At 44.6% G+C, this 26693-nt stretch overlaps 1 protein-coding gene across 3 annotated transcripts in view; it reads left to right on the top strand.

Annotated features, from left to right (window-relative positions):
* The window catches only part of LOC143816750 (inactive dipeptidyl peptidase 10-like), a 503885-nt gene that overhangs the window by 113830 nt on the left and 363362 nt on the right, over positions 1-26693 (top strand). For all 3 annotated transcript variants that reach the window (XR_013223993.1, XM_077297511.1, XM_077297512.1), the window contains exons 2-3: positions 12656-12770; positions 15692-15787. Coding sequence is in view for 2 of the 3 variants with exons in the window: in XM_077297511.1 (XP_077153626.1) it covers positions 12656-12770; positions 15692-15787 (211 nt within the window). In the remaining variant the exon portion in view is untranslated. The remainder of the gene's footprint in view (positions 1-12655; positions 12771-15691; positions 15788-26693) is intronic.

Here is a 26693-nt window from a genome sequence, read left to right on the forward strand (position 1 = left end):
TTACCCTTGCAAAAATAAAAAATTACTTGCTAAGACATAATTTTTGAGGAAAGAAGAATGATTTTTTATTTTCACGGCTCTGCGTTGTAAACTTCTGTGAAGCACTTGGGGGTTGAACGTGCTCATCACACATCTAGATAAGTTCCTTGGGGGGTCTAGTTTCCAAAATGGGGTCACTTGTGGGGTGTTTCTACTGTTTAGGCACATCAGGGGCTCTGCAAATGCAACGTGACGCCCGCAGACCATTCCATCAAAGTCTGCATTTCAAATGTCACTACTTCCCTTCCGAGCCCTGACGTGCACCCAAACAGTGGTTTACCCCCACATATGGGGTATCACTGTACTCACAACAAACTGGGCAACAAACATTGGGTGTCATGATTCTCAATGGCGAGAGAACATAGCCCAGCATATATGAGAACTAGCTCTTGGAAGATGGAAACTATACTGACCATGAACTAAACCTGCCGCACAACTAGAAGTGGCCGGGTAGCATGCCTACGTTTTTTAACCCTAGATGCCCAGCGCCAGCCGGAGAACTACCTAATCCTAGCAGAGGAAAAGACAGTCCTGGCTCACCTCTAGAGAAATTTTCCCAAAAGGCAGACAGAGGCCCCCACATATATTGGCGGTGATTTTAGATGAAATGACAAACGTAGTATGAAAATAGGTTTAGCAAAATCGAGGTCCGCTTTCTAGATAGCAGGAAGACAGAAAGGACACTTTCATGGTCAGCAGAAAACCCTATCAAAACACCATCCAGAAATTCCTTTAAGACTCTAGCATTAACTCATAACACCAGAGTGGCAATTTCCGATCACAAGAGCTTTCCAGACACAGTAACGAAACAGCAGCTGTGAACAGGAACAAAAATGCAAAAACACACAAGGACAAAAGTCCAACTTAGCTGGGAGTTGTCTAGTAGCAGGAACAAGCACAGAAGGCTTCTGATTACATTGTTGACCGGCAAGAAACTGACAGAGGAGCAAGGTTATATAGCGACTCCCACATCCTGATAGGAGCAGGTGAACAGAGGGGATGATGCACACAAGTTCAATTCCACAAGTGGCCACCGGGGGAGCCCAGAATCCAATTTCACAACAGTACCCCCCCCTCAAGGAGGGGGCACCGAACCCTCACCAGAACCACCAGGGCGATCAGGATGAGCCCTATGAAAGGCACGGACAAGATCGGAGGCATGAACATCAGAGGCAGTGACCCAAGAATTATCCTCCTGACCGTATCCCTTCCATTTGACCAGATACTGGAGTCTCCGTCTGGAAACACGAGAGTCTAAGATCTTTTCCACAACGTACTCCAACTCACCCTCAACCAACACCGGAGCAGGAGGCTCAACGGAAGGCACAACCGGTACCTCATACCTGCGCAACAATGACCGATGAAAAACATTATGAATCGAAAAGGATGCAGGGAGGTCCAAATGGAAGGACACAGGGTTAAGAATCTCCAATATCTTGTACGGGCCGATGAACCGAGGCTTAAACTTAGGAGAAGAAACCCTCATAGGGACAAAACGAGAAGACAACCACACCAAGTCCCCAACACAAAGCCGAGGACCAACACGACGACGGCGGTTGGCAAAAAGCTGAGTCTTCTCCTGGGACAACTTCAAATTGTCCACCACCTGCCCCCAAATCTGATGCAACCTCTCCACCACAGCATCCACTCCAGGACAATCCGAAGATTCCACTTGACCGGAGGAAAATCGAGGATGAAACCCCAAATTACAGAAAAACGGGGACACCAAGGTGGCAGAGCTGGCCCGATTATTGAGGGCGAACTCCGCCAAAGGCAAAAAAGCAACCCAATCATCCTGATCCGCAGACACAAAACACCTCAAATATGTCTCCAAGGTCTGATTAGTCCGCTCGGTCTGGCCATTAGTCTGAGGATGGAAAGCAGACGAAAAAGACAAATCTATGCCCATCCTAGCACAGAATGCCCGCCAAAATCTAGACACGAATTGGGTCCCTCTGTCAGAAACGATATTCTCAGGAATACCATGCAAACGAACAACATTTTGAAAAAACAGAGGAACCAACTCGGAAGAAGAAGGCAACTTAGGCAAGGGAACCAGATGGACCATCTTAGAGAAACGGTCACACACCACCCAGATGACAGACATCTTCTGAGAAACAGGCAGATCCGAAATAAAATCCATCGAGATGTGCGTCCAAGGCCTCTTCGGGATAGGCAAGGGCAACAACAATCCACTAGCCCGAGAACAACAAGGCTTGGCCCGAGCACAAACGTCACAAGACTGCACAAAGCCTCGCACATCTCGTGACAGGGAGGGCCACCAGAAGGACCTTGCCACCAAATCCCTGGTACCAAAGATTCCAGGATGACCTGCCAACGCAGAAGAATGAACCTCAGAGATGACTCTACTGGTCCAATCATCAGGAACAAACAGTCTACCAGGTGGGCAACGATCAGGTCTATCCGCCTGAAACTCCTGCAAGGCCCGCCGCAGGTCTGGAGAAACGGCAGACAATATCACTCCATCTTTAAGGATACCTGTGGGCTCAGAATTACCAGGGGAGTCAGGCTCAAAACTCCTAGAAAGGGCATCCGCCTTAACATTCTTAGAACCCGGTAGGTACGACACCACAAAATTAAACCGAGAGAAAAACAACGACCAGCGCGCCTGTCTAGGATTCAGGCGCCTGGCAGACTCAAGGTAAATTAAATTTTTGTGGTCAGTCAATACCACCACCTGATGTCTGGCCCCCTCAAGCCAGTGACGCCACTCCTCAAAAGCCCACTTCATGGCCAAAAGCTCCCGATTCCCAATATCATAATTCCGCTCGGCGGGCGAAAATTTACGGGAAAAAAAAGCACAAGGTCTCATCACGGAGCAGTCGGAACTTCTCTGCGACAACACCGCCCCAGCTCCGATTTCAGAAGCGTCGACCTCAACCTGAAAAGGAAGAGCAACATCAGGCTGACGCAACACTGGGGCGGAAGAAAAGCGGCGCTTGAGCTCCCGAAAGGCCTCCACAGCATCAGGGGACCAATCAGCAACATCAGCACCCTTCTTAGTCAAATCAGTCAATGGTTTTACAACATCAGAAAAACCAGCAATAAATCGACGATAAAAGTTAGCAAAGCCCAAAAATTTCTGAAGACTCTTAAGAGAAGAGGGTTGCGTCCAATCACCAATAGCCTGAACCTTGACAGGATCCATCTCGATGGAAGAGGGGGAAAAAATGTATCCCAAGAAAGAAATCTTTTGAACCCCAAAAACACACTTAGAACCCTTCACACACAAGGAATTAGACCGCAAAACCTGAAAAACCCTCCTGACCTGCTGGACATGAGAGTCCCAGTCATCCGAAAAAATCAGAATATCATCCAGATACACAATCATAAATTTATCCAAATAATCGCGGAAAATGTCATGCATAAAGGACTGGAAGACTGAAGGGGCATTTGAAAGACCAAAAGGCATCACCAAATACTCAAAATGGCCCTCGGGCGTATTAAATGCGGTTTTCCACTCATCCCCCTGCTTGATTCGCACCAAATTATACGCCCCACGGAGATCAATCTTAGAGAACCACTTGGCCCCCTTTATACGAGCAAACAAATCAGTAAGCAGTGGTAACGGATATTGATATTTAACCGTGATTTTATTCAAAAGTCGATAATCAATACACGGCCTCAAAGAGCCGTCTTTCTTAGACACAAAGAAAAAACCGGCTCCTAAGGGAGATGACGAAGGACGAATATGTCCCTTTTCCAAGGACTCCTTTATATATTCTCGCATAGCAGCGTGTTCAGGCACAGACAGATTAAATAAACGACCCTTAGGGTATTTACTACCCGGAATCAAGTCTATGGCACAATCGCACTCCCGGTGCGGAGGTAGTGAACCAACCTTGGGTTCTTCAAAAACGTCACGAAAGTCAGACAAGAATTCAGGAATCTCAGAGGGAATAGATGATGAAATGGAAACCAAAGGTACGTCCCCATGAGTTCCTCTACATCCCCAGCTTAACACAGACATAGCTCTCCAGTCGAGGACTGGGTTATGAGATTGCAGCCATGGCAATCCCAGCACCAAAACATCATGTAGATTATACAGCACCAGAAAGCGAATAACCTCCTGGTGATCCGGATTAACACGCATAGTCACTTGTGTCCAGTATTGTGGTTTATTACTAGCCAATGGGGTGGAGTCAATCCCTTTCAGAGGTATCGGAGCCTCCAGTGGCTCCAAATCATACCCACAGCGTTTGGCAAAGGACCAATCCATAAGACTCAAAGCAGCGCCAGAGTCGACATAGGCGTCCGCGGTAATAGATGACAAAGAACAAATCAGGGTCACAGATAGAATAAACTTAGACTGTAAAGTGCTAATTGAAACAGACTTGTCAGGCTTCTTAGTACGCTTAAAGCATGCTGATATAACATGAGTTGAATCACCACAATAGAAGCACAACCCATTTTTTCGTCTAAAATTCTGCCGCTCGCTTCTGGACAGAATTCTATCACATTGCATATTTTCTGGCGTTTTCTCAGTAGACACCGCCAAATGGTGCACAGGTTTGCGCTCCCGCAGACGCCTATCGATCTGAATAGCCATCGTCATGGACTCATTCAGACTCGCAGGCACAGGGAACCCCACCATAACATCCTTAATGGCATCAGAGAGACCTTCTCTGAAAATCGCCGCCAGGGCGCACTCATTCCACTGAGTAAGCACAGACCATTTGCGGAATTTTTGGCAGTATATTTCAGCTTCATCTTGCCCCTGAGACAAGGACATCAAGGCCTTTTCCGCCTGAAGCTCTAAATGAGGTTCCTCATAAAGCAACCCCAAGGCCAGAAAAAACGCATCCACATTGAGCAACGCAGGATCCCCTGGTGCCAATGCAAAAGCCCAGTCTTGAGGGTCGCCCCGGAGCAAGGAAATTACAATCCTGACCTGCTGTGCAGGGTCTCCGGCAGAGCGAGACTTCAGGGACAAAAACAATTTGCAATTATTTTTAAAATTTTGAAAGTGAGATCTATTCCCCGAGAAGAATTCAGGCAAAGGAATTCTAGGCTCAGACATAGGTGCATGAACAACAAAATCTTGCAAATTTTGTACCTTTGTGGCGAGATTATTCAAACCTGTAGCTACACTCTGAAGATCCATTTGAAACAGGTGAACACAGAGCCATTCAAGGATTAGAAGGAGAGAAAGAGAGGAAGGCTGCAGTATAGGCAGACTAGCAAGTGATTCAATTAAGAGCACACTCAGAACTAGAGGGAAAAAAAAAAAAAAAATTGTAGCAGACTTCTTTTTTCTCTCCTTTCTCAGCCAGTAATTTAACCCTTTTTTGGGCCGGTCAAACTGTCATGATTCTCAATGGCGAGAGAACATAGCCCAGCATATATGAGAACTAGCTCTTGGAAGATGGAAACTATACTGACCATGAACTAAACCTGCCGCACAACTAGAAGTGGCCGGGTAGCATGCCTACGTTTTTTAACCCTAGATGCCCAGCGCCAGCCGGAGAACTACCTAATCCTAGCAGAGGAAAAGACAGTCCTGGCTCACCTCTAGAGAAATTTTCCCAAAAGGCAGACAGAGGCCCCCACATATATTGGCGGTGATTTTAGATGAAATGACAAACGTAGTATGAAAATAGGTTTAGCAAAATCGAGGTCCACTTTCTAGATAGCAGGAAGACAGAAAGGACACTTTCATGGTCAGCAGAAAACCCTATCAAAACACCATCCAGAAATTCCTTTAAGACTCTAGCATTAACTCATAACACCAGAGTGGCAATTTCCGATCACAAGAGCTTTCCAGACACAGTAACGAAACAGCAGCTGTGAACAGGAACAAAAATGCAAAAACACACAAGGACAAAAGTCCAACTTAGCTGGGAGTTGTCTAGTAGCAGGAACAAGCACAGAAGGCTTCTGATTACATTGTTGACCGGCAAGAAACTGACAGAGGAGCAAGGTTATATAGCGACTCCCACATCCTGATAGGAGCAGGTGAACAGAGGGGATGATGCACACAAGTTCAATTCCACAAGTGGCCACCGGGGGAGCCCAGAATCCAATTTCACAACAATTGGGGCCCAATTTCTCCTGTTACCCTTGTGAAAATAAAAAATTGCTTGCTAAAACATCTTTTTTGAGGAAAGAAAAATGATTTTTTATTTTCACGGCTCTGCGTTGTAAACTTCTGTGAAGCACTTGGTGGTTGAACGTGCTCATCACACATCTAGATAAGTTCCTTGGGGGGTCTAGTTTCCAAAATGGGGTCACTTGTGGGGTGTTTCTACTGTTTAGGCACATCAGGGGCTCTGCAAATGCAACGTGACGCCCGCAGACCATTCCATCAAAGTCTGCATTTCAAATGTCACTACTTCCCTTCCGAGCCCTGACGTGCACCCAAACAGTGGTTTACCCCCACATATGGGGTATCACTGTACTCACAACAAACTGGGCAACAAACATTGGGGCCTAATTTCTCCTGTTACCCTTGTGAAAATAAAAAATTGCTTGCTAAAACATCTTTTTTGAGGAAAGAAAAATGATTTTTTATTTTCACGGCTCTGCGTTGTAAACTTCTGTGAAGCACTTGGGGGTTGAACATGCTCACCACACATCTAGATAAGTTCCTTGGGGGGTCTAGTTTCCAAAATGGGGTCACTTGTGGGGGGTTTCTACTGTTTAGGCACATCAGGGGCTCTGCAAATGCAATGTGATGCCCGCAGACCATTCCATCAAAGTCTGCATTTCAAATGTCACTACTTCCCTTCCGAGCCCTGACGTGTGCCCAAACAGTGGTTTACCCCCACATATGGGGTATCAGCGTACTCACAACAAACTGGGCAACAAATATTGGGGTCCAATTTCTCCTGTTACCCTTGTGAAAATAAAAAATTGCTTGCTAAAACATCTTTTTTGAGGAAAGAAAAATGATTTTTTATTTTCACGGCTCTGCGTTGTAAACTTCTGTGAAGCACTTGGGGGTTGAACATGCTCACCACACATCTAGATAAGTTCCTTGGGGGGTCTAGTTTCCAAAATGGGGTCACTTGTGGGGGGTTTCTACTGTTTACGCATATCAGGGGCTCTGCAAACGTAACATGATGCCCGCAGACCATTCCATCAAAGTCTGCATTCCAAAACGTCACTACTTCCCTTCCGAGCCCCGGCATGTGCCCAAACAGTGGTTTACCCCCACATATGGGGTATCAGCATACTCAGGAGAAACTGGACAACAACTTTTGGGGTCCAATTTCTCCTGTTACTCTTGCAAAAATAAAAAATTCTGGCCTAAAAAAATATTTTTGAGGAAAGGAAACACATTTATTATTTTCACGGCTCTGCGTTATAAACTTCTGTGAGGCACTTGGGGGTTCAAAGTGCTCACCACACATCTAGATAAGTTCCCTTGGGGGTCTAGTTTCCAAAATGGAGTCACTTGTGGGGAGTTCCTACTGTTTAGGCACATCAGGGGCTCTGCAAACGCAACCTGATGCCCGCAGAGCATTCCATCAAAGTCTGCATTTCTAAACGTCACTACTTCCCTTCCGAACCCCGACGTGTGCCAAAACAGTGGTTTACCCCCACATATGGGGTATCAGCGTACTCAGGAGAAACTGGACAACAACTTTTGGGGTCCAATTTCTCCTGTTACCCTTGGGAAAATAAAAAATTGTGGGCTAAAAAATCATTTTTGAGAAAAGAAAAATTATTTTTTATTTTCATGGCTCTGCGTTATAAACTTCTGTGAAGCACTTGGGGGTTCAAAGTGCTCACCACACATCTAGATTAGTTCCTTGGGAGGTCTAGTTTCCAAAATGGGGTAACTTGTGCGGGAGCTCCAATGTTTAGGCACACAGGGGCTCTCCAAACGCGACATGGTGTCCGCTAATGATTGGAGCTAATTTTCCATTCGAAAAGCCAAATGGCGTGCCTTCCCTTCCGAGCCCTGCCGTGCGCCCAAACAGTGGTTTACCCCCACATATGGGGTATCATCGTACTCAGGACAAACTGGACAACAACATTTGGGGTCCAATTTCTCCTATTACCCTTGGGAAAATAAAAAATTCTGGGCTAAAAATCATTTTTGAGGAAAGAAAAATTATTTTTTATTTTCACGGCTCTGCGTTATAAACTTCTGTGAAGCACCTGGGGGTTATAAGTGCTCACTATGCATCTAGATAAGTTCCTTGGGGGGTCTAGTTTCCAAAATGGGGTCACTTGTAGGGGAGCTCCAATGTTTAGGCACACAGGGGCTCTCCAAACGCGACATGGTGTCCGCTAACGATTGGAGCTAATTTTCCATTCAAAAAGTCAAATGGCACGCCTCCCCTTCCGAGCCTTGCCGTGCACCCAAACAGTGGTTTACCCCCACATATGAGGTATCTGCGTACTCAGGAGAAATTGCCCAACAAATTTTAGGATCCATTTTATCCTGTTGCCCATGTGAAAATGAAAGAATTGAGGCTAAAAAAATTTTGTGTGAAAAAAAAGTACTTTTTCATTTTTGCGGATCAATTTGTGAAGCACCTGGGGGTTTAAAGTGCTCACTATGCCTCTAGATGAGTTCATTGGGGGGTCTAGTTTCCAAAATGGGGTCACTTGTGGAGGAGCTCCAATGTTTAGGCACACAGGGGCTTTCCAAACGCGACATGGTGTCCGCTAACGATGGAGATAATTTTTCATTCAAAAAGTCAAATGGCGCTCCTTCCCTTCCGAGCCTTACCATGTGCCCAAACAGTGGTTTACCCCCACATGTGAGGTATTGGTGTACTCAGGAGAAATTGCCCAACAAAATTTAGGATCCATTTTATCCTGTTGCCCATGTGAAAATGAAAAAATTGAGGCTAAAATAATTTTTTTGTGAAAAAAAAGTACTTTTTCATTTTTACGGATCAATTTGTGAAGCACCTGGGGGTTTAAAGTGCTCACTATGCTTCTAGATAAGTTCCTTGGGGGGTCTAGTTTCCAAAATGGGGTCACTTGTGGGGGAGCTCCAATGTTTAGGCACACGGGGGCTCTCCAAACGCGACATGGTGTCCGCTAAAGATTGGAGCCAATTTTTCATTCAAAAAGTCAAATGGCGCTCCTTCCCTTCCGAGCCTTGCCGTGCGCCCAAACAGTGGTTTACCCCCACATATGAGGTATCAGCGTACTCAGGACAAATTGGACAACAACGTCCGTGGTCCAGTTTCTCCTTTTACCCTTGGGTCAATAAAAAAATTGTTGCTAAAAGATCATTTTTGTGACTAAAAAGTTAAATGTTCATTTTTTCCTTCCATGTTGCTTCTGCTGCTGTGAAACACCTGAAGGGTTAATAAACTTCTTGAATGTGGTTTTGAGCACCTTGAGGGGTGCAGTTTTTAGAATGGTGTCACTTTTGGGTATTTTCAGCCATATAGAACCCTCAAAATGACTTCAAATGTGAGGTGGTCCCTAAAAAAAATGGTTTTGTAAATTTTGTTGTAAAAATGAGAAATCACTGGTCAAATTTTAACCCTTATAACTTCCTAGCAAAAAAAAAAATTGTTTCCAAAATTGTGCTGATGTAAAGTAGACATGTGGGAAACGTTATTTATTAACTATTTTGTGTCACATAACTCTCTGGTTTAACAGAATAAAAATTCAAAATGTGAAAATTGCGAAATTTTCAAAATTTTCGCTAAATTTCTGTTTTTTTCACAAATAAACTCAGAAATTATCGACCTAAATTTACCACTAACATGAAGCCCAATATGTCACGAAAAAACAATCTCAGAATCGCTAGGATCCGTTGAAGCGTTCCTGAGTTATTACCTCATAAAGGGACACTGGTCAGAATTGCAAAAAACGGCAAGGTCATTAAGGCCAAAATAGGCTGGGTCATGAAGGGGTTAAGAAAATTGTGTATGAGCCAAGTGGAATATCTGATCATTCCCCGGTAATAGTCCATAGCTTGAATTCAGACTCATGGTGGGTTATTAGGATACCGCAGAGACTGAACCCACACTGGGTGTTTTAGCTGAATTGGCATAAGATGACTAAGCAGAAAATAATACTCTGAGTTCGGAGATCAACATTAGTTCAATTTATATACACTGTTATGGAATGCTTTTGCAAAACAAGAATATGCCCTTGGGAGAATTTTAGGTTGTGGAAATGAACTTTCTAAAAAAAAACCTAGGAACAAAATAGATAAAAAATGTGGTCAGCTCAGAAATGGTTGAAATTTTTTTTACTTAAGAGAATTCACCTTAAAAATTATCTTTTCATGGAATTATTTTTTGTGAATCTAGCAATGCAGGTAAAGATTGTCAGAATGTCACCTATATGGTAACAAGCCAGGCCACTGATTTCTCCCAGGTCCAAGCTGGGATTTGTCCTTGGCCGACTTTTCAAAGCACCGTGTGTCTCAGCTTTTCAGAATGAGGGCTCGCTGCCACTTGCGATGTAATCGGACGAGTGCAATCCAATAAAAAATCGGATCACACTCGGCCCAATGTTAACCTATGGGGCAGCTCACATCTGCCATTATTTTCTCATGCCGATTTGACATTCTGTGATTGCATCCGTGAATCGGATCACACTCACCCATATAAGTCTATGGCTGCATGTGAAACATTGCACTTCACACGGATGTCTCCTTAGCGCAGTGCAATTCCCGGGGACACCGGCAATTGAGGAGATGTAGAAATTAATTTCTCCGTCTCCTCCGCAGCTGTGCTCCCATTCTATGATGTGAGTGTATCGGAGCACTGACACTCAGATCACAGCAGAGCAGGAGCCAAGTGTCATTAGCATACTGCATTCGATGCTCTCGCATCGCTGTGTCTCCAGCCTAAGGTCCTACACACATTTTTATAAAATCGGTATAATAGGTCACGTGCACACTAGCAGTATTTGGTCAGTATTCTACATCAGTATTTGTAAGACAAGATCAGGAGTGGGACCATCAGAGGAAAAGTATAATGGAAACATGTCACCACTTCTGCATTTATCACCCACTCCTGATTTTGGCTTACAAATGCTAATGTAAAATACTGACCAAATACTCATGGTGTGAACATGGTCGTAAGGAAAAAACAGTACTGGTGTCGTCCATGTTTTTCCAGTATGGATATAAAAGAATGAAGCTTCTCCTATACTTTGCAATGTTAAACATGATCAGTACATGGATGCCATCAGTGTGCTATACTTTTACACGCACCCATAGACTTGTATTGGCCCTTGCATCCGAGCTGTCAGTAAAAAATGGACATGTGCACAGCAGCATAGGTTATAATAGGTACTTGCGGCATCCGTGAAAAAAACACATGCCACACTTACTGCAAACACGGACATGTGAAAGGAGCCTGAGACATACATGGCTGCAATAATGCAGAAGGCGAGTCAGGCTGCACTTGGCTTAAGCAGCACGGATCTCCTGTCAGGTTACCTTTATGAGCAAATTTGTGGCTATCTTTTAGGCTGATTTGACTGACATAGACAAAGATGTGGTGTGTGATGGTGTGATGTGCTCCTTGCAATCTCGCTGGGGTTGCCTAATGTTGGACAACTCCTTATAAATCAATTCAGGGCCCCATAGAAAATAAATACACTGTATACTTGCCTACTGCAGATGTATCGTTTCAACAATGTCAGTGCTGCTGTTCCCTGTGGGTGACACAGGGAACGCTCTCATTTTTTCATATTTCTAGTGCAGTAATGCAGTTCAACTTTCATGTTTCATGTCTGCATGTTTTGGCGCTACAGTGTGCTGCCTTATTTATTTGACTGTGTACGAGTTGGTGACTCTAGGTTTAGCACCTGTTCACACTTGATCTATGTTTGGATGTGACGGTCAGTTTTTTTAAATTTGTATTCATTAGCCTTCTGACTGAGCACTCCGCCTCTTAGCCACAGGTGTTTTAATCGCAACAGGTCCATTACCCCTCCACAGAGAGAGAGAGAGATTTAGTCTAAGAAGAGGTTTCACAGGTTCCCATTCAGATGAAGACGTTTATTCTCAGCGAGGAAAGGAAAGTGTAGGACCTGGTATACGAGAGATGCCCTAATGTGGCTACCCGGTACACATAAATTGGCCAATTTATGCGCTAAACGCTCTAATTTCTTCATATTTCTAGTGCAGTAATGCAGTTCAACTTTCATGTTTGCATGTTTTGGCACTACAGTGTGCTGCCTTATTTATTTGATTTCCCTGTGGGTGACTGGCTGCAGCATTTACTATTTCATCAGAGTGGACTTCCACTGCAGCCAATCAGCTGCCACTAATTGGCTGCAGCGGTCATGTGACACAATATTGTCATGCCACTGGCTGGGAATGGTGCTGACATCGCTGGAACGGCGTCAGTGCAGGAGGTGAGTTTACATTGTTTTTATTTTCTATGAGGCCCTGACTTAATTAATCAGAGGTTGTCCAACAGTAGACAACCCCAGCAAGAGTACAGGGAGCCAATAGCCACCAAATATTTGTCTATTTGTCCATATAGGATGTCCTTATTACTCTGGCAGATCTAAGGAGTGCACCCAGATCATTCTCTGGTAACTCCGCCAAGGAGAGAACAGTTTCTCTTTGAGATTTATAGAAAGAACAGATGATGATTTTTTTCCTTTTCTTTTTGAGGTTTTGAACGCCTCTTTGTTGTGTTTTTTTCATCAGGACATGGGATCCTTTGGAGCACCACCCCGTAATTGGCGTGGAATTGGCCTGGCAGTGTTGGTGATCGCTGTGGTAATGTCGATTGTCCTGTTAGCGATATTCCTGCTTTCTCCAGGTAAAGGAGTGACAGACCTCAATATTACACTAATAAGACATTTTCCAGATTCATATTTGTGACTCCAAATAGTCACTAAATCAATATATATACCTCCACATAATGAGCTAATAAAAAACCGGAGTAGAACTGGGAGTTTTGTATAAAAAGTACCAAAAGCTTTATTATGAACCAATAAAAAACAATTAAAAACACAGACACAGTGATGAAAGTGTTAGTAAATAAAGACACCAGATAAATGTGGCCCTCAGTACAATATCACATACCTAATTACAACAGTACCAATATAAGTTGAATCCAATTAGGACAAAAACCCTCCTAAAAGTGTACCACTTGCACACCACCTTCATTAGTATAAACCAGGGTCATTGTGGCAACAGCCATCAATTATAGTAACCCACGGGTGTGCACATTCCACATACCACCAATAATTATAAAAGGTACCGCCATAACATGCACCCAGCCTGGTAGATCTGAAGATGCGTACAAAAGGAGAGCATGTCTCACCTAGGAGAGGAGCCTACTGCACGTTTCATCACTGTGTCTGTGTTTTTAATTGTTTGTTATTGGTTCATAATAAAGCTTTTGGTACTTTTTATACAAAACTCCCAGTTCTACTCCAGTTTCTCAATATTACACTATAAAGAGTAAATCTGCTACGGCACAACCACCCTCCAGGAATTAAAATGGAAATAAGGCCCTGCTTCCATGTTTTATCCCACTTGTAAAAGCGTCTGTTGTTGAAGCTTCCTTCATAGTGTCACAGATCAATGCATAGAGTAGACAAGGACAACTATAATACACAAACTGAGAAAGTAGGAAGCAGATTTAGGGACTGCCATCTATCAAGGGCCAATTAGCTACGTATCAGGACAATGTGCTAATGAGAACAATGATTTCTAAGCAAGATTAAGTTAATTTTGTCCAACAAATTTGCTCGTTCATTGGGCGATTGAGGTGATTGCCAAACTGTTAGACAGACCGATCAGAAATGAATTCTCCCCTGCCAACACACAGTTTTTCACAAAACACTTATACCACTTTTCCGCTTATTCAGCATACATTTGCATGTGACTTCTATTAGTGTTTCTCCCTCATGTTATTTTAATGGTTATTTAAATTTACTTAAACTACATTTCTCAACATTGAAATAGCAACACCAAGAAGGAAAAGTTGTCCAATTATGGAAAACACACGAGGGATAGACATGTTAATGATATGTAAATTATAAGAACATGTCCTTTTCTTACTTTCGACTCTGCAAAAACTCTTACTGTCTCACTCATTCTCGTCTGGACTATTCTAACTCTGTACTAATTGGCCTCCCTCTTACCAAACTCTCCCAGCTCCAATCTGTACTGAATGCTGCTGCCAGGATCATATTCCTCACCAACCGTTACACCGATGCCTCTACCCTGTGCCAGTCATTACACTGGTTACCCATCCACTCTAGAATCCAGTACAAAACTATTACCCTCATCCACAAAGCGCTCCATGGCTCAGCACCACCCTACATCTCCTCCCTGGTCTCAGTCTACCACCCTACCAGTGCTCTTTGTTCTGCTAATGACCTGAGGTTAGCATCCTCAATAATCAGAACCTCCCACTCCCGTCTCCAAGACTTTCACGTGCTTCGCCAATTCTTTGGAATGAACTACCCAGGTTAATACGATTAATCCGCAATCCCCACAGCTTTAAGCGTGCCCTAAAAATGCATTTGTTCAGACTGGCCTACCGCCTCAACGCATTAACCTAACTATCCCTTTGTGGCCCATTCAAAAAAAGAAAAAAAAAAACTTAAACCATAACCAGGTTCCTCACATCATGTTCTCATACACTTTATGCAGTTAATAGCCCTCGGTGTCTGTACTGTTACATACTTAGGCAGTTAACTGGTTCATGCAGCTTTACATGAACACCCGAGCCTTACACTATGGCTGGTCTGAACAACAAAAGCAATTGTTACCATCCACCTCTTGTGTCTCCCCTTTTTCCTCATAGTTTGTAAGCTTGCGAGCAGGGCCCTCATTCCTCTTGGTATCTATTTTGAACTGTGATTATTGTTATGCTGTAATGTCTATTGTCTGTACAAATCCCCTCTATAATTTGTAAAGCGCTGCGGAATATGTTGGCGCTATATAAATAAAATTATTATTATTAACATAGAAATCAAAATAGTCAAAACATTTTGATTTATTCATTGTCAAGTATGTGCGCTACACACTGTAATACACATACTTACTTGCCTTGGCTGCCATCAGTGAGGCTATTATTGGTTGACTGAGGGATGTTCTACCACGCTGAATGAACTTAGGCTCGTACAATATCAAGATCCTCTGCTGGCGGCTCCCTTTCTAATTGTTGACCAATGATGTCCCTGTCTCTAAGGGAGACAAGTCCATGTAAGTGCATGTATTTTATTATTATTATTATTATACATTTTTATAGCGCCATTTATTCCATGGCACTTTACATGTGAACGGGGCAAATATAGACAAGTACAATAAACATGAGTAAAACAAGGCACACACAAGTACAGAAGGAGAGAGGACCATGCCCGCCAGGGCTCACAGTCTACTATTTCTGCGCATGGTGGCTCATACTTCATATTCAATGAATCAACTTATTTTGAACATTTTGGTTAGATTTTATCATCATTTGCTTATCATTATCATGTCTATTAATCCTGTGATTTCCACAAATATGTGACATTTCTTTCTTTGTGCTGCAATTTCAATGTATTGTAGTTTTATTACTCTACATTTAATAGAGCAGAGAATTTCATGTCCTGGATGTTAGCAGGTTGATTCTAATTTACAGAATATTATCTTAGTGTCTACAAATGTGAAATGTCTGTATGCGCTGAATATACTTGTTTTTTAGTTCTTACCTTGTGATATGATAACTGCTTTCCTGTACAGAAATCCCAAGACAGCCTGAAAAGTTATACCTCACATTGTCGGATCTGGAGAATCCGGACTACCAGGTCCACGTACCAAAGATTTTCTGGGCAAGTGGTAAGTGCAATTAACATGTCCTTTAAAGGTGAATAATATTACACAATATTCCACAGTTTAAATTGACATGAAAAGTTTAGCAAGTTTAGTTTAGAAAACAGCAATATCGCTAAGTATTTTAGAGAATTGCTAAACTCTATCAGGGGCGTCGCTAGCATCAAACATCAGGGGCTCCTGCCCTGAACATTTTCCCCAGAGCCCTGAAACTTTTGACAGACTGCAGTGGGGGCGACAGTGATCAGGTGAAAGTGACTCTGCCTGTGCACTGACCGCTGCCACCCCACTGCTGCAAACCCTGCCTGCTGTTACTTCTCCCTTGCTGTGGGGGCGGAGCAGAAGTCACAGGAGAGCAGAGTTCAGGAGGGGGCGGGGCAGAAGTCACAGGAGAGCAGAGTTCAGGAGGGGGCGGGGCAGAAGTCACAGGAGAGCAGAGCTCAGGAGGGGGTGGGGCAGAAGTCACAGGAAAGCAGAAGTCAGGAGGGGCAGAAGTCACAGGAGAGCAGTGCTCAGGAGGGGGCGGGGCAGAAGTCACAGGAGAGCAGTGCTCAGGAGGGGGCGGGGCAGAAGTCACAGGAGAGCAGAGCTCAGGAGGGGTGGGGCAGAAGTCACAGGAGAGCAGAGCTCAGGAGGGGCAGAAGTCACAGGAGAGCAGAGCTCAGGAGGGGGCGGGGCAGAAGTCACAGAGCAGAGCTCAGGAGGGGGTGGGGCAGAAGTCACAGGAGAGCAGAGCTCAGGAGGGGACAGGGCAGAAGTCACAGGAGAGCAGAGCTCAGGAGGGGGTGGGGCAGAAGTCACAGGAAAGCAGAAGTCAGGAGGGGCAGAAGTCACAGGAGAGCAGTGCTCAGGAGGGGGTGGGGCAGAAGTCACAGGAGAGCAGAGCTCAGGAGGGGGCGGGGCAGACATCACAGGAGAGCAGAGCTCAGGAGGGGTGGGGCAGAAGTCACAAGAGAGCAGAGCTCAGGAGGGGCAGAAGTCACAGGAGAGCAGTGCTCAGGAGGGGGCGGGGCAGAAGTCACAGAGCAGAGCTCAGGAGGAGGCGGGGCAGAAGTCACAGGAGAGCAGAGCTCAGGAGGGGACAGGGCAGAAGTCACAGGAGAGCAGAGCTCAGGAGGGGCGGGGCAGAAGTCACAGTAGAGCAGAGCTCAGGAGGAGGTGGGGCAGAAGTCACAGGACAGCAGAGCTCGAGAGGGGGCGGGGCAGAAGTCACAGGAGAGCAGAGCTCAGGAGGGGACAGGGCAGAAGTCACAGGAGAGCAGAGCTCAGGAGTTGGAAGGGCAGAAGTCACAAGAGAGCAGAGCTCAGGAGGGGACAGGGCAGAAATCACAGGAGAGCAGAGCTCAGGAGGGGTGGGGCAGAAGTCACAGGAAAGCAGAAGTCAGGAGGGGCATAAATCACAGGAGAGCAGTGCTCAGGAGGGGGCGGGGCAGAAGTCACAGAGCAGAGCTCAGGAAGGGGCAGGGCAGAAGTCACAGGAGAGCAGAGCTCAGGAGGGGACAGGGCAGAAGTCACAGGAGAGCAGAGCTCTGGAGGGGGCGGGGCAGAAGTCACAGGAAAGCAGTGCTCAGGAGGGGGCAGGGTGTTATGATCTGGTGGCCTAAGAGCAGCATGAGACGTACTCTGGAGAAGGTGATACCTGTACTGACCGCAGACCCTGAACTTAACACCGCAACTAGAAGTAGACGTGGAATGTACCTAACACTCCCTGGACATCTCGACACAGCCAGAGGACTAATTACCCCTAGAGATAGAAAAGGGAAAACTATCTTGCCTCAGAGAAAATCCCCAAAGGATAGACAGCCCCCCACAAATATTGAATGTGAGAGGAGAGGGAAAAACATACACAGACTGAAATCATCTTTTAGCAAAGGAGGCCACTTCTAGCTAAATAGAAAGGATAGGACAGAGTACTATGCGGTCAGTATTAAAACACTAGAAAATATCCACCACAGAAAATACAAAATCTCCACAGCTAACTAAAGATATGGAGGGTATATCTGCATCTCCAGAGATACCAGCTTGGCTAAACAAATCCTTATACAGACTAAGCTGGACAAGACAAAAACATGAAAAAGAACTGAACAATAAGGCCACAGCATGTGGACAGCAAAAATCAAGGCCAGAACTTATCTTTGTTGATATGAACAGCAAAACAGGAGAGACCAGGCAAGGATGTGAATCCTCCAGGAACAATGGACAACTGGCACTGACTAAAGGGTCAAGCAAGACTAAATAGCCCAGTCAGAATTACAAAAAGTGAACACACCTGACAAATGCTGCGACTCAGAGACAGCAGCGCTACCACTTACAACCACCGGAGGGAGCCCAAGAGCAGAATTCACAACAGTACCCCCCCTTGAGGAGGGGTCACCGAACCCTCACCAGAGCCCCCAGGCCGATCCGGACGAGCCAAATGAAAGGCACGAACCAAATCCTCAGCATGAACATCGGAGGCAACAACCCAAGAATTATCCTCCTGGACATAACCCTTCCATTTGACAAGATACTGAAGCTTCCGCCTCGAAAAACGAGAATCCAAAATCTTCTCAACCACATACTCCAACTCCCCATCAATCAACACCGGGGCAGGAGGATCAACAGAGGGAACAACGGGCACCACATATTTCCACAACAAAGATCTATGAAAAACATTATGGATGGAAAAAGAGGCTGGAAGGGCCAAACGAAAAGACACTGGATTGATAATCTCAGAAATCCTATAAGGGCCAATAAACCGAGGCTTAAACTTAGGGGAAGAAACCTTCATAGGAACATGACGGGAAGACAACCAGACCAAATCCCCAACCCGAAGCCGGGAACCAACACACCGACGACGGTTAGCAAAACACTGAGCCCCCTCCTGAGACAACACCAAATTGTCCACAACATGAGCCCAAATTTGCTGCAACCTGTCAACCACAGAGTCCACCCCAGGACAATCAGAAGGCTCAACCTGCCCCGAAGAAAAACGAGGATGAAAACCAGAGTTACAAAAGAAGGGTGAAACCAAGGTAGCAGAACTAGCCCGATTATTAAGGGCAAACTCGGCCAATGGCAAGAAAGCCACCCAATCATCCTGATCAGCAGACACAAAGCATCTCAAATAAGTTTCCAAAGTCTGATTAGTTCGCTCGGTTTGGCCATTTGTCTGAGGATGAAATGCGGAAGAAAAAGGCAAATCAATGCCCAGCCTAGCACAAAAGGCCCGCCAAAACCTAGAAACAAACTGGGAACCTCTATCAGACACAATATTCTCCGGAATGCCATGCAAACGAACCACATGCTGAAAAAACAACGGAACCAAATCAGAAGAGGAAGGCAACTTAGGCAAAGGTACCAAATGAACCATCTTAGAAAACTGGTCACAAACCACCCAGATAACTGACATCCTCTGGGAAACCGGAAGATCCGAAATAAAATCCATAGAAATATGCGTACAAGGCCTCTCAGGGACCGGCAAAGGCAAAAGCAACCCACTAGCGCGGGAACAGCAAGGCTTGGCCCGCGCACAAGTCCCACAGGACTGCACAAAAGAACGCACATCCCGTGACAAAGAAGGCCACCAAAAGGTCCTACCAACCAAATCTCTGGTACCAAAAATCCCAGGATGACCAGCCAACACAGAACAATGAACCTCCGAAATCACTTTACTAGTCCATCTGTCAGGAACAAACAATTTCCCCACTGGACAGCGGTCAGGTTTATCAGCCTGAAATTCCTGAAGAACCCGTCGTAAATCAGGGGAGATGGCAGAAAGAATCACCCCTTCCTTCAGAATGCCGACCGGCTCAAGGACCCCAGGAGAATCAGGCAAAAAGCTCCTAGAGAGGGCATCAGCCTTAACATTCTTAGAACCCGGAAGATACGAGACCACAAAATCAAAACGGGAGAAAAACAGGGACCATCGGGCCTGTCTAGGATTCAGCCGCTTGGCAGACTCGAGATAAATCAGATTCTTATGATCGGTCAAGACCACAATACGGTGCTTGGCCCCCTCAAGCCAATGTCGCCACTCCTCAAATGCCCACTTCATAGCCAGCAACTCACGATTGCCGACATCATAATTGCGTTCCGCAGGCGAAAACTTTCGAGAAAAGAAGGCACACGGTTTCATCAAGGAACCATCAGAATTCCTCTGAGACAAAACGGCCCCTGCCCCAAGCTCAGAAGCGTCAACCTCAACCTGAAAAGGAAGAGAAATATCCGGCTGACGCAACACAGGGGCAGAAGTAAATCGGCGTTTAAGCTCCTGAAAGGCAGAAACAGCCGCAGAGGACCAATTCGTCACATCAGCGCCTTTCTTCGTCAAATCGGTCAGGGGTTTAACCACACTGGAGAAGTTGGCAATGAAACGGCGATAAAAATTAGCAAAGCCCAAAAGTTTCTGAAGGCTCTTCACGGATGTGGGCTGGATCCAATCATGAATGGCCTGAACCTTAACCGGATCCATTTCTATAGATGAGGGAGAAAAAATGAAGCCCAAAAAAGAAATCTCCTGTACTCCAAAGAGACACTTAGACCCCTTCACAAACAAGGCATTATCACGAAGGATCTGAAATACCATCCTGACTTGTTTCACATGAGACTCCCAATCATCTGAAAAAATCAAAATATCATCCAAATATACAATCATGAATTTATCAAGATAATTCCGAAATATATCATGCATGAAGGACTGAAACACAGATGGAGCATTATAGAGTCCGAATGGCATCACAAGGTATTCAAAATGGCCTTCTGGCGTATTAAACGCAGTTTTCCATTCGTCACCCTGCTTAATACGAACAAGATTATATGCCCTTCGAAGGTCAATCTTAGTAAACCAACTAGCCTCCTTAATGCTAGCAAACAGATCAGAAAGCAAAGGCAAAGGGTATTGGAATTTGACCGTGATCTTATTCAAGAGGCGATAATCAATACAGGGTCTCAAGGAGCCATCTTTTTTGGCAACAAAAAAAAAACCTGCTCCCAATGGTGAAGAAGATGGCCGAATATGCCCCTTCTCCAAGGACTCCTTAACATAGCTCCGCATGGCAGTATGTTCTGGCACAGACAGGTTGAAAAGTCGGCCCTTAGGGAACTTACAGCCTGGAATCAAGTCAATAGCACAATCACAGTCCCTATGCGGTGGAAGGGAACTGGACTTGGGCTCATTGAATACATCCAGGAAATCTGACAAAAACTCAGGAATTTCAGAAGAGGGGGAGGAGGCAATTGACATCAAAGGAACGTCACCATGAACCCCCTGACAACCCCAACTAGTCACAGACATAGATTTCCAATCTAATACCGGATTATGCACCTGTAACCATGGGAAACCTAGCACAATAGCATCATGCAAATTATGCAACACCAGAAAACGACAATCTTCCTGATGGGCTGGCGCCATGCACATGGTCAGCTGTGTCCAAAACAGGTTTATTTTTAGACAACGGTGTAGCATCAATGCCCCTCAAAGGAATAGGACTCTGGAAAGTCTGCAAGGGGAAACCGCAACGTCTGGCAAATTCTAAGTCCATTAAGTTTAGAGCGGCGCCTGAATCCACAAATGCCATGACAGAAAATAAAGATAATGAGCAGATCAGGATCACAGATAACAGAAATTTAGGTTGTACAGTACTGATGGTAACAGAACTAGCGATTCTCTTGGTACGCTTAGGGCAATCAGAAATAACATGAGCAGAATCGCCGCAGTAAAAACACAACCTATTCTGACGTCTGAATCCTTGTCGTTCAGCTCTAGACACAATCCTATCACACTGCATAGGCTCAGGACTCTGCTCGGAAGACAATGCCATAGTGTGCACAACTCTGCGCTCACGCAAGCACCGATCAATCTGAATGGCCAGAGACATAGAATCACTTAGACCAGCAGGCGTGGAGAACCCCACCATAACATCTTTAACGGATTCAGAAAGGCCCTTTCTGAAAATTGCCGCCAAGGCATCCTCATTCCATTTAGTCAGTACAGACCATTTTCTAAACTTCTGGCAATATGATTCTGCCGCTTCTTGACCCTGACACAGGGCCAACAAGGTCTTCTCAGCATGATCCACTGAATTAGGTTCATCATACAATAACCCAAGCGCCTGAAAAAAGGTGTCTACATTAAGCAACGCCGGATTCCCAGGTTCCAGGGCAAATGCCCAATCCTGGGGGTCACCACGCAGCAGAGATATAACAATTTTAACCTGCTGGATGGGATCACCAGAGGAACGGGGTTTCAGAGCAAAAAACAGTTTACATTTATTTTTAAAGGTCAAAAATTTGGACCTGTCCCCAAAAAACAAATCAGGAGTTGGAATTCTAGGCTCTAAAACCGGAGTCTGAACGATATAATCGGAAATACCCTGTACTCTAGCAGCAAGTTGATCCACACGAGAAGCCAATCCCTGAACATCCATTCCAGCGCCGAATTCCTGAGCCACCCAGAGGTAAAGAGGGAAGAAAAAAAAAAAAACACAACAGACTACAGAAAAAAAAATGGCTCAGCACTTTCCTTCCCTTCTTCTGAGATGCGGTTAACTCATTGTTAGCCAGTTGTACTGTTATGATCTGGTGGCCTAAGAGCAGCATGAGACGTACTCTGGAGAAGGTGGTACCTGTACTGACCTCAGACCCTGAACTTAACACCGCAACTAGAAGTAGCCGTGGAATGTACCTAACACTCCCTGGACATCTCGACACAGCCAGAGGACTAATTACCCCTAGAGATAGAAAAGGGAAAACTATCTTGCCTCAGAGAAAATCCCCAAAGGATAGACAGCCCCCCACAAATATTGACTGTGAGAGGAGAGGGAAAAACATACACAGACTGAAATCAGATTTTAGCAAAGGAGGCCACTTCTAGCTAAATAGAAAGGATAGGACAGAGTACTATGCGGTCAGTATTAAAACACTAGAAAATATCCACCACAGAAAATACAAAATCTCCACAGCTAACTAAAGATATGGAGGGTATATCTGCATCTCCAGAGATACCAGCTTGGCTAAACAAATCCTTATACAGACTAAGCTGGACAAGACAAAAACATGAAAAAGAACTGAACAATAAGGCCACAGCATGTGGACAGCAAAAATCAAGGCCAGAACTTATCTTTGTTGATATGAACAGCAAAACAGGAGAGACCAGGCAAGGATGTGAATCCTCCAGGAACAATGGACAACTGGCACTGACTAAAGGGTCAAGCAAGACTAAATAGCCCAGTCAGAATTACAAAAAGTGAACACACCTGACAAATGCTGCGACTCAGAGACAGCAGTGCTACCACTTACAACCACCGGAGGGAGCCCAAGAGCAGAATTCACAACAGCAGGGCAGAAGTCACAGGAGAGCAGAGCTCAGGAGGGGGTGGGGCAGAAGTCACAGGACAGCAGAGCTCAGGAGGGGACGGGGCAGAAGTCACAGGAGAGCAGAGCTCAGGTGGGGCGGGGCAGAAGTCACAGGACAGCAGAGCTCAGGAGGGGGCGGGGCAGAAGTCACAGGAGAGCAGAGCTCAGGAGGGGACAGGGCAGAAGTCACAGGAGAGCAGAGCTCAGGAGTTGGAAGGGCAGAAGTCACAAGAGAGCAGAGCTCAGGAGGGGTGGGGCAGAAGTCACAGGAGAGCAGAGCTCAGGAGGGGGCAGGGCAGATGTCACAGGAGAGCAGAGCTCAGGAGGGGCAGAAGTCACAGGAGAGCAGAGCTCATGAGGGGGCGGGGCAGAAGTCACAGGAGAGCAGAGCTCAGGAGGGGGCAGGGCAGAAGTCACAGGAGAGCAGAGCTCAGGAGGCGCAGAAGTCACAGGAGAGCAGAGCTCAGGAGGGGGTGGGGCAGAAGTCACAGGAGAGCAGAGCTCAGGAGGATGAGACTGGTAGGATGGGCTGTGATCCCAGGTTGACATCTGATTTAGGAGGTGAAAGTGTGTATGTATTAGTGTGTATATCATTGTGCGTGTATCTATGAGTGTGTATATCATTGTGTGTATATATGAGTGTGTGTATCTGAGTGCGTGTGTATATGAGTGCTTACACTGGTTTGTGTGTGTGTGTGTATTAGTGTGTATATCATTGTGTGTATATGAGTGTGTTTTATATGTGAATGTGTGTTTCTATGTGTGCGTGTGTGGATTTATGGAAGCATGTAATGGGCAGATGCACATGTAATATGTGCAATCACCAGTCCTTAACGACCACCGATACGTCTTTTTACGGTGGTCATTAAGGGACCTTAATCCTCAGCGTCGCTTTCTCACGGTGCCAAGGATTATGTGTAACGTGTCCCCAGTGGGCGAAAATCCCTCGGTGACAGCTATTTATGACAACTGACACCCTGCGGCAAACCCTTAAATGTTGCTGTCAATTGCGACAGCAAAATATAAGTGGTTAAAACACCTCCTTTAACGCCATAGTTCCTCTGTGATCTTAATTGAGTGCTGATCATTGCCATGGTACCCAGAGGTCATCTGATGACCCCAGGGTGCGGTGGCTTGATAGACCCAGCTGTAAGCCGGTTCTAACAAGCTGAATCAGTGCAGAATTGACAGGTCTCAGGCATTGCAGTACACAAGTCCTGCAGTGCATGAGACCGGCAATCAAAGTAAAAAATATTCATGTGACATGGGACTAAGTGAAAAAGTAAAAAGAAGTTAAATAAAAGTAAAAAAAAAAAAAATCCGCCCTAAAAGCTGTTTTACCACTAAGAATGCAGTGTTTGTGTTAAAATGAATATAAGAAAAAAAAAGTACCCATGAGTGGTATCTACACATCCGGAACGACCCGAACTATGAAATGTTATGTTTCCCATTCACAAAAAAGTTAATAAAAAAATGCCAAAAATGTCACTTTTTCATCATATTATGCGCCTTGACATGGCAATTGGGCTCTCATACATTGGCCAATTTATGCGTGAAGTACCTTCCTTTTTTCACAGCAATTTTTGCAGATAAATATTTAATGTCTACATTATTTAGCGCTTTTTTCCTGTTTTCTATGGCAGTAATGCATTTTCAATGTTCTAGAGTAATCATGCTTGGTAAATAATGGTGCAACCTTTATCGTATTTCAACTTATATGTTTTTTTTTTGGTTGGCGCCTGTTCACACTTGCTTGGATGTGCTGGTCTTGTTCACTATTTGTATTAAACTTTTTTGGACATGTGCACTCCCACTCCCAATAGCCACAGGTGATTTTAAGTAGTTAGCTGTCCACTCCTGACCCACAAATTGTAGGCTTTTTTGCCCAGGAGAGGTGACAAAACAGGACAGGGACCCAATTACGAAGGACGCCTTGACGTGGCAATTGGGCTCACATACATTGGCCAATTTATGCGTGAAGTAACTTCCTTTTTTTATAGCAATTTTTGCAGATAAATATTTCATGTGTACATTATATAGCGCTTTTTTCCTATTTTCTATGGCAGTAATGCATTTTCAATGTTCTAGAGTAATCATTCTTGGTAAATAATGGTGCAACCTTTATCGTTTTTCAACTTATATGTTTTTTTTTTTTGGCTGGCACCTGTCAACACTAGCTTGGATGTGCTGGTCTTGTTCTCTATTTGTTATTCATCATATTGACACAAAAACTTGAACAAAAAGTAATCAAAAAAGTCAGATGTAAAAAAAAATGGCACAAAAGAAAACACCAAATCATCTCGCAAAAAACAAGCCCTAATATGGCTCATTCAGCAAAAAAAATTAAAAAAAGTTACAGCTGTCAGAATATGGCAAATGGATAAAAAATGATCAAAAAATGTTACTGGGTGCATAACATTTTTTGACTGGTTTTTATTCATATTTTTCAGAGTCACAATGGTACCAAAAAAATTTTCAACTAGTGTGAAAAATAAGCCCTTATACAGCTCGGTTCACCAAAAAATAGAAAAGTTTCAGCACTCAGAATTTCGCAACAAAAATTATAATTTTTTAATTATAATCTTTATAAAAAAAGTATTTTCACTGTATGATAGTAGCAAAATTATATAAATCTGGTATTGCTATAATCGCACTGATCCAAAGAATAAATCCGCCTTATCACTTATACCGCAAAGTGAACTGCGCAAAAATAAAAATAGGAACTACTCTTGTACTGCTGTCTATTTGTTCATTTTACCTCCCTAAAATTGGATTAAGGTTCGCTTCACATTTATCCTCCGTTCTCCACTTAGCTCTTATGTCGGGGCTTGCGTGTAAATTCCCCCAAACCACGACTCAGACAAAACCCCCAATGGAACCACTCACTTATGATGCAGATGGAGTCACTTGGGACTGGTCTATGTTCCAGCAGCGTTCCATTATTTTGGTGTGTTTTAGTTCACAAGTGGGTGATCACAGATCTGTGCACGTCTAAAAAGATGGAGACCACCAGAGCAGACGCCAAATGGAGTAGAAAGTGCCTCCATCTTCCTCATGGTGGTTGGTTCCATTGGGGGTTTTGTCTGAATCGCATTTTTGTGGGATTTACACGGAAAGCCCGTGGTAAGTGCTCAGCACAGAGCATAAGAATGTGATCCCCGCCTCATTCTGGAAGCGATTGAAAAATATTATGTACCCCAAAATGTTACCAATAAAAAACCAACCCTTTGCTTGGATTAAGCTTGCAATAAAGATATTAAAAACCTGTGTGTTTCATTATTTCATTAAAATACTTTTTTCTTAGTATGCATGTTTTATTAACTCTTTCACAACTGTGGGATTAGTAATGGATAGGTGTCTTATTGACACCTCTCCATTACTAAGCCGGCTTAATGTCACCTTACAATAGCAAGGTGACCTTAACCCCTTATTACCCCATATGCCAATGCTACAGGGCAGTGGGAAGAACCGGGCAAAGCTCCAGAATTGGCACATCTAATAGATGCGCCTTTTCTTGGCAGCTGCGGGCTGCTTTTTTAAGGCTTGGGGAGCCCATACCCATGGCCTCTTACCAGCC

Source organism: Ranitomeya variabilis, chromosome 3 (assembly GCF_051348905.1).
Source record: "Ranitomeya variabilis isolate aRanVar5 chromosome 3, aRanVar5.hap1, whole genome shotgun sequence".
In the NCBI taxonomy this organism is placed as follows: Eukaryota; Metazoa; Chordata; class Amphibia; order Anura; family Dendrobatidae; genus Ranitomeya; species Ranitomeya variabilis.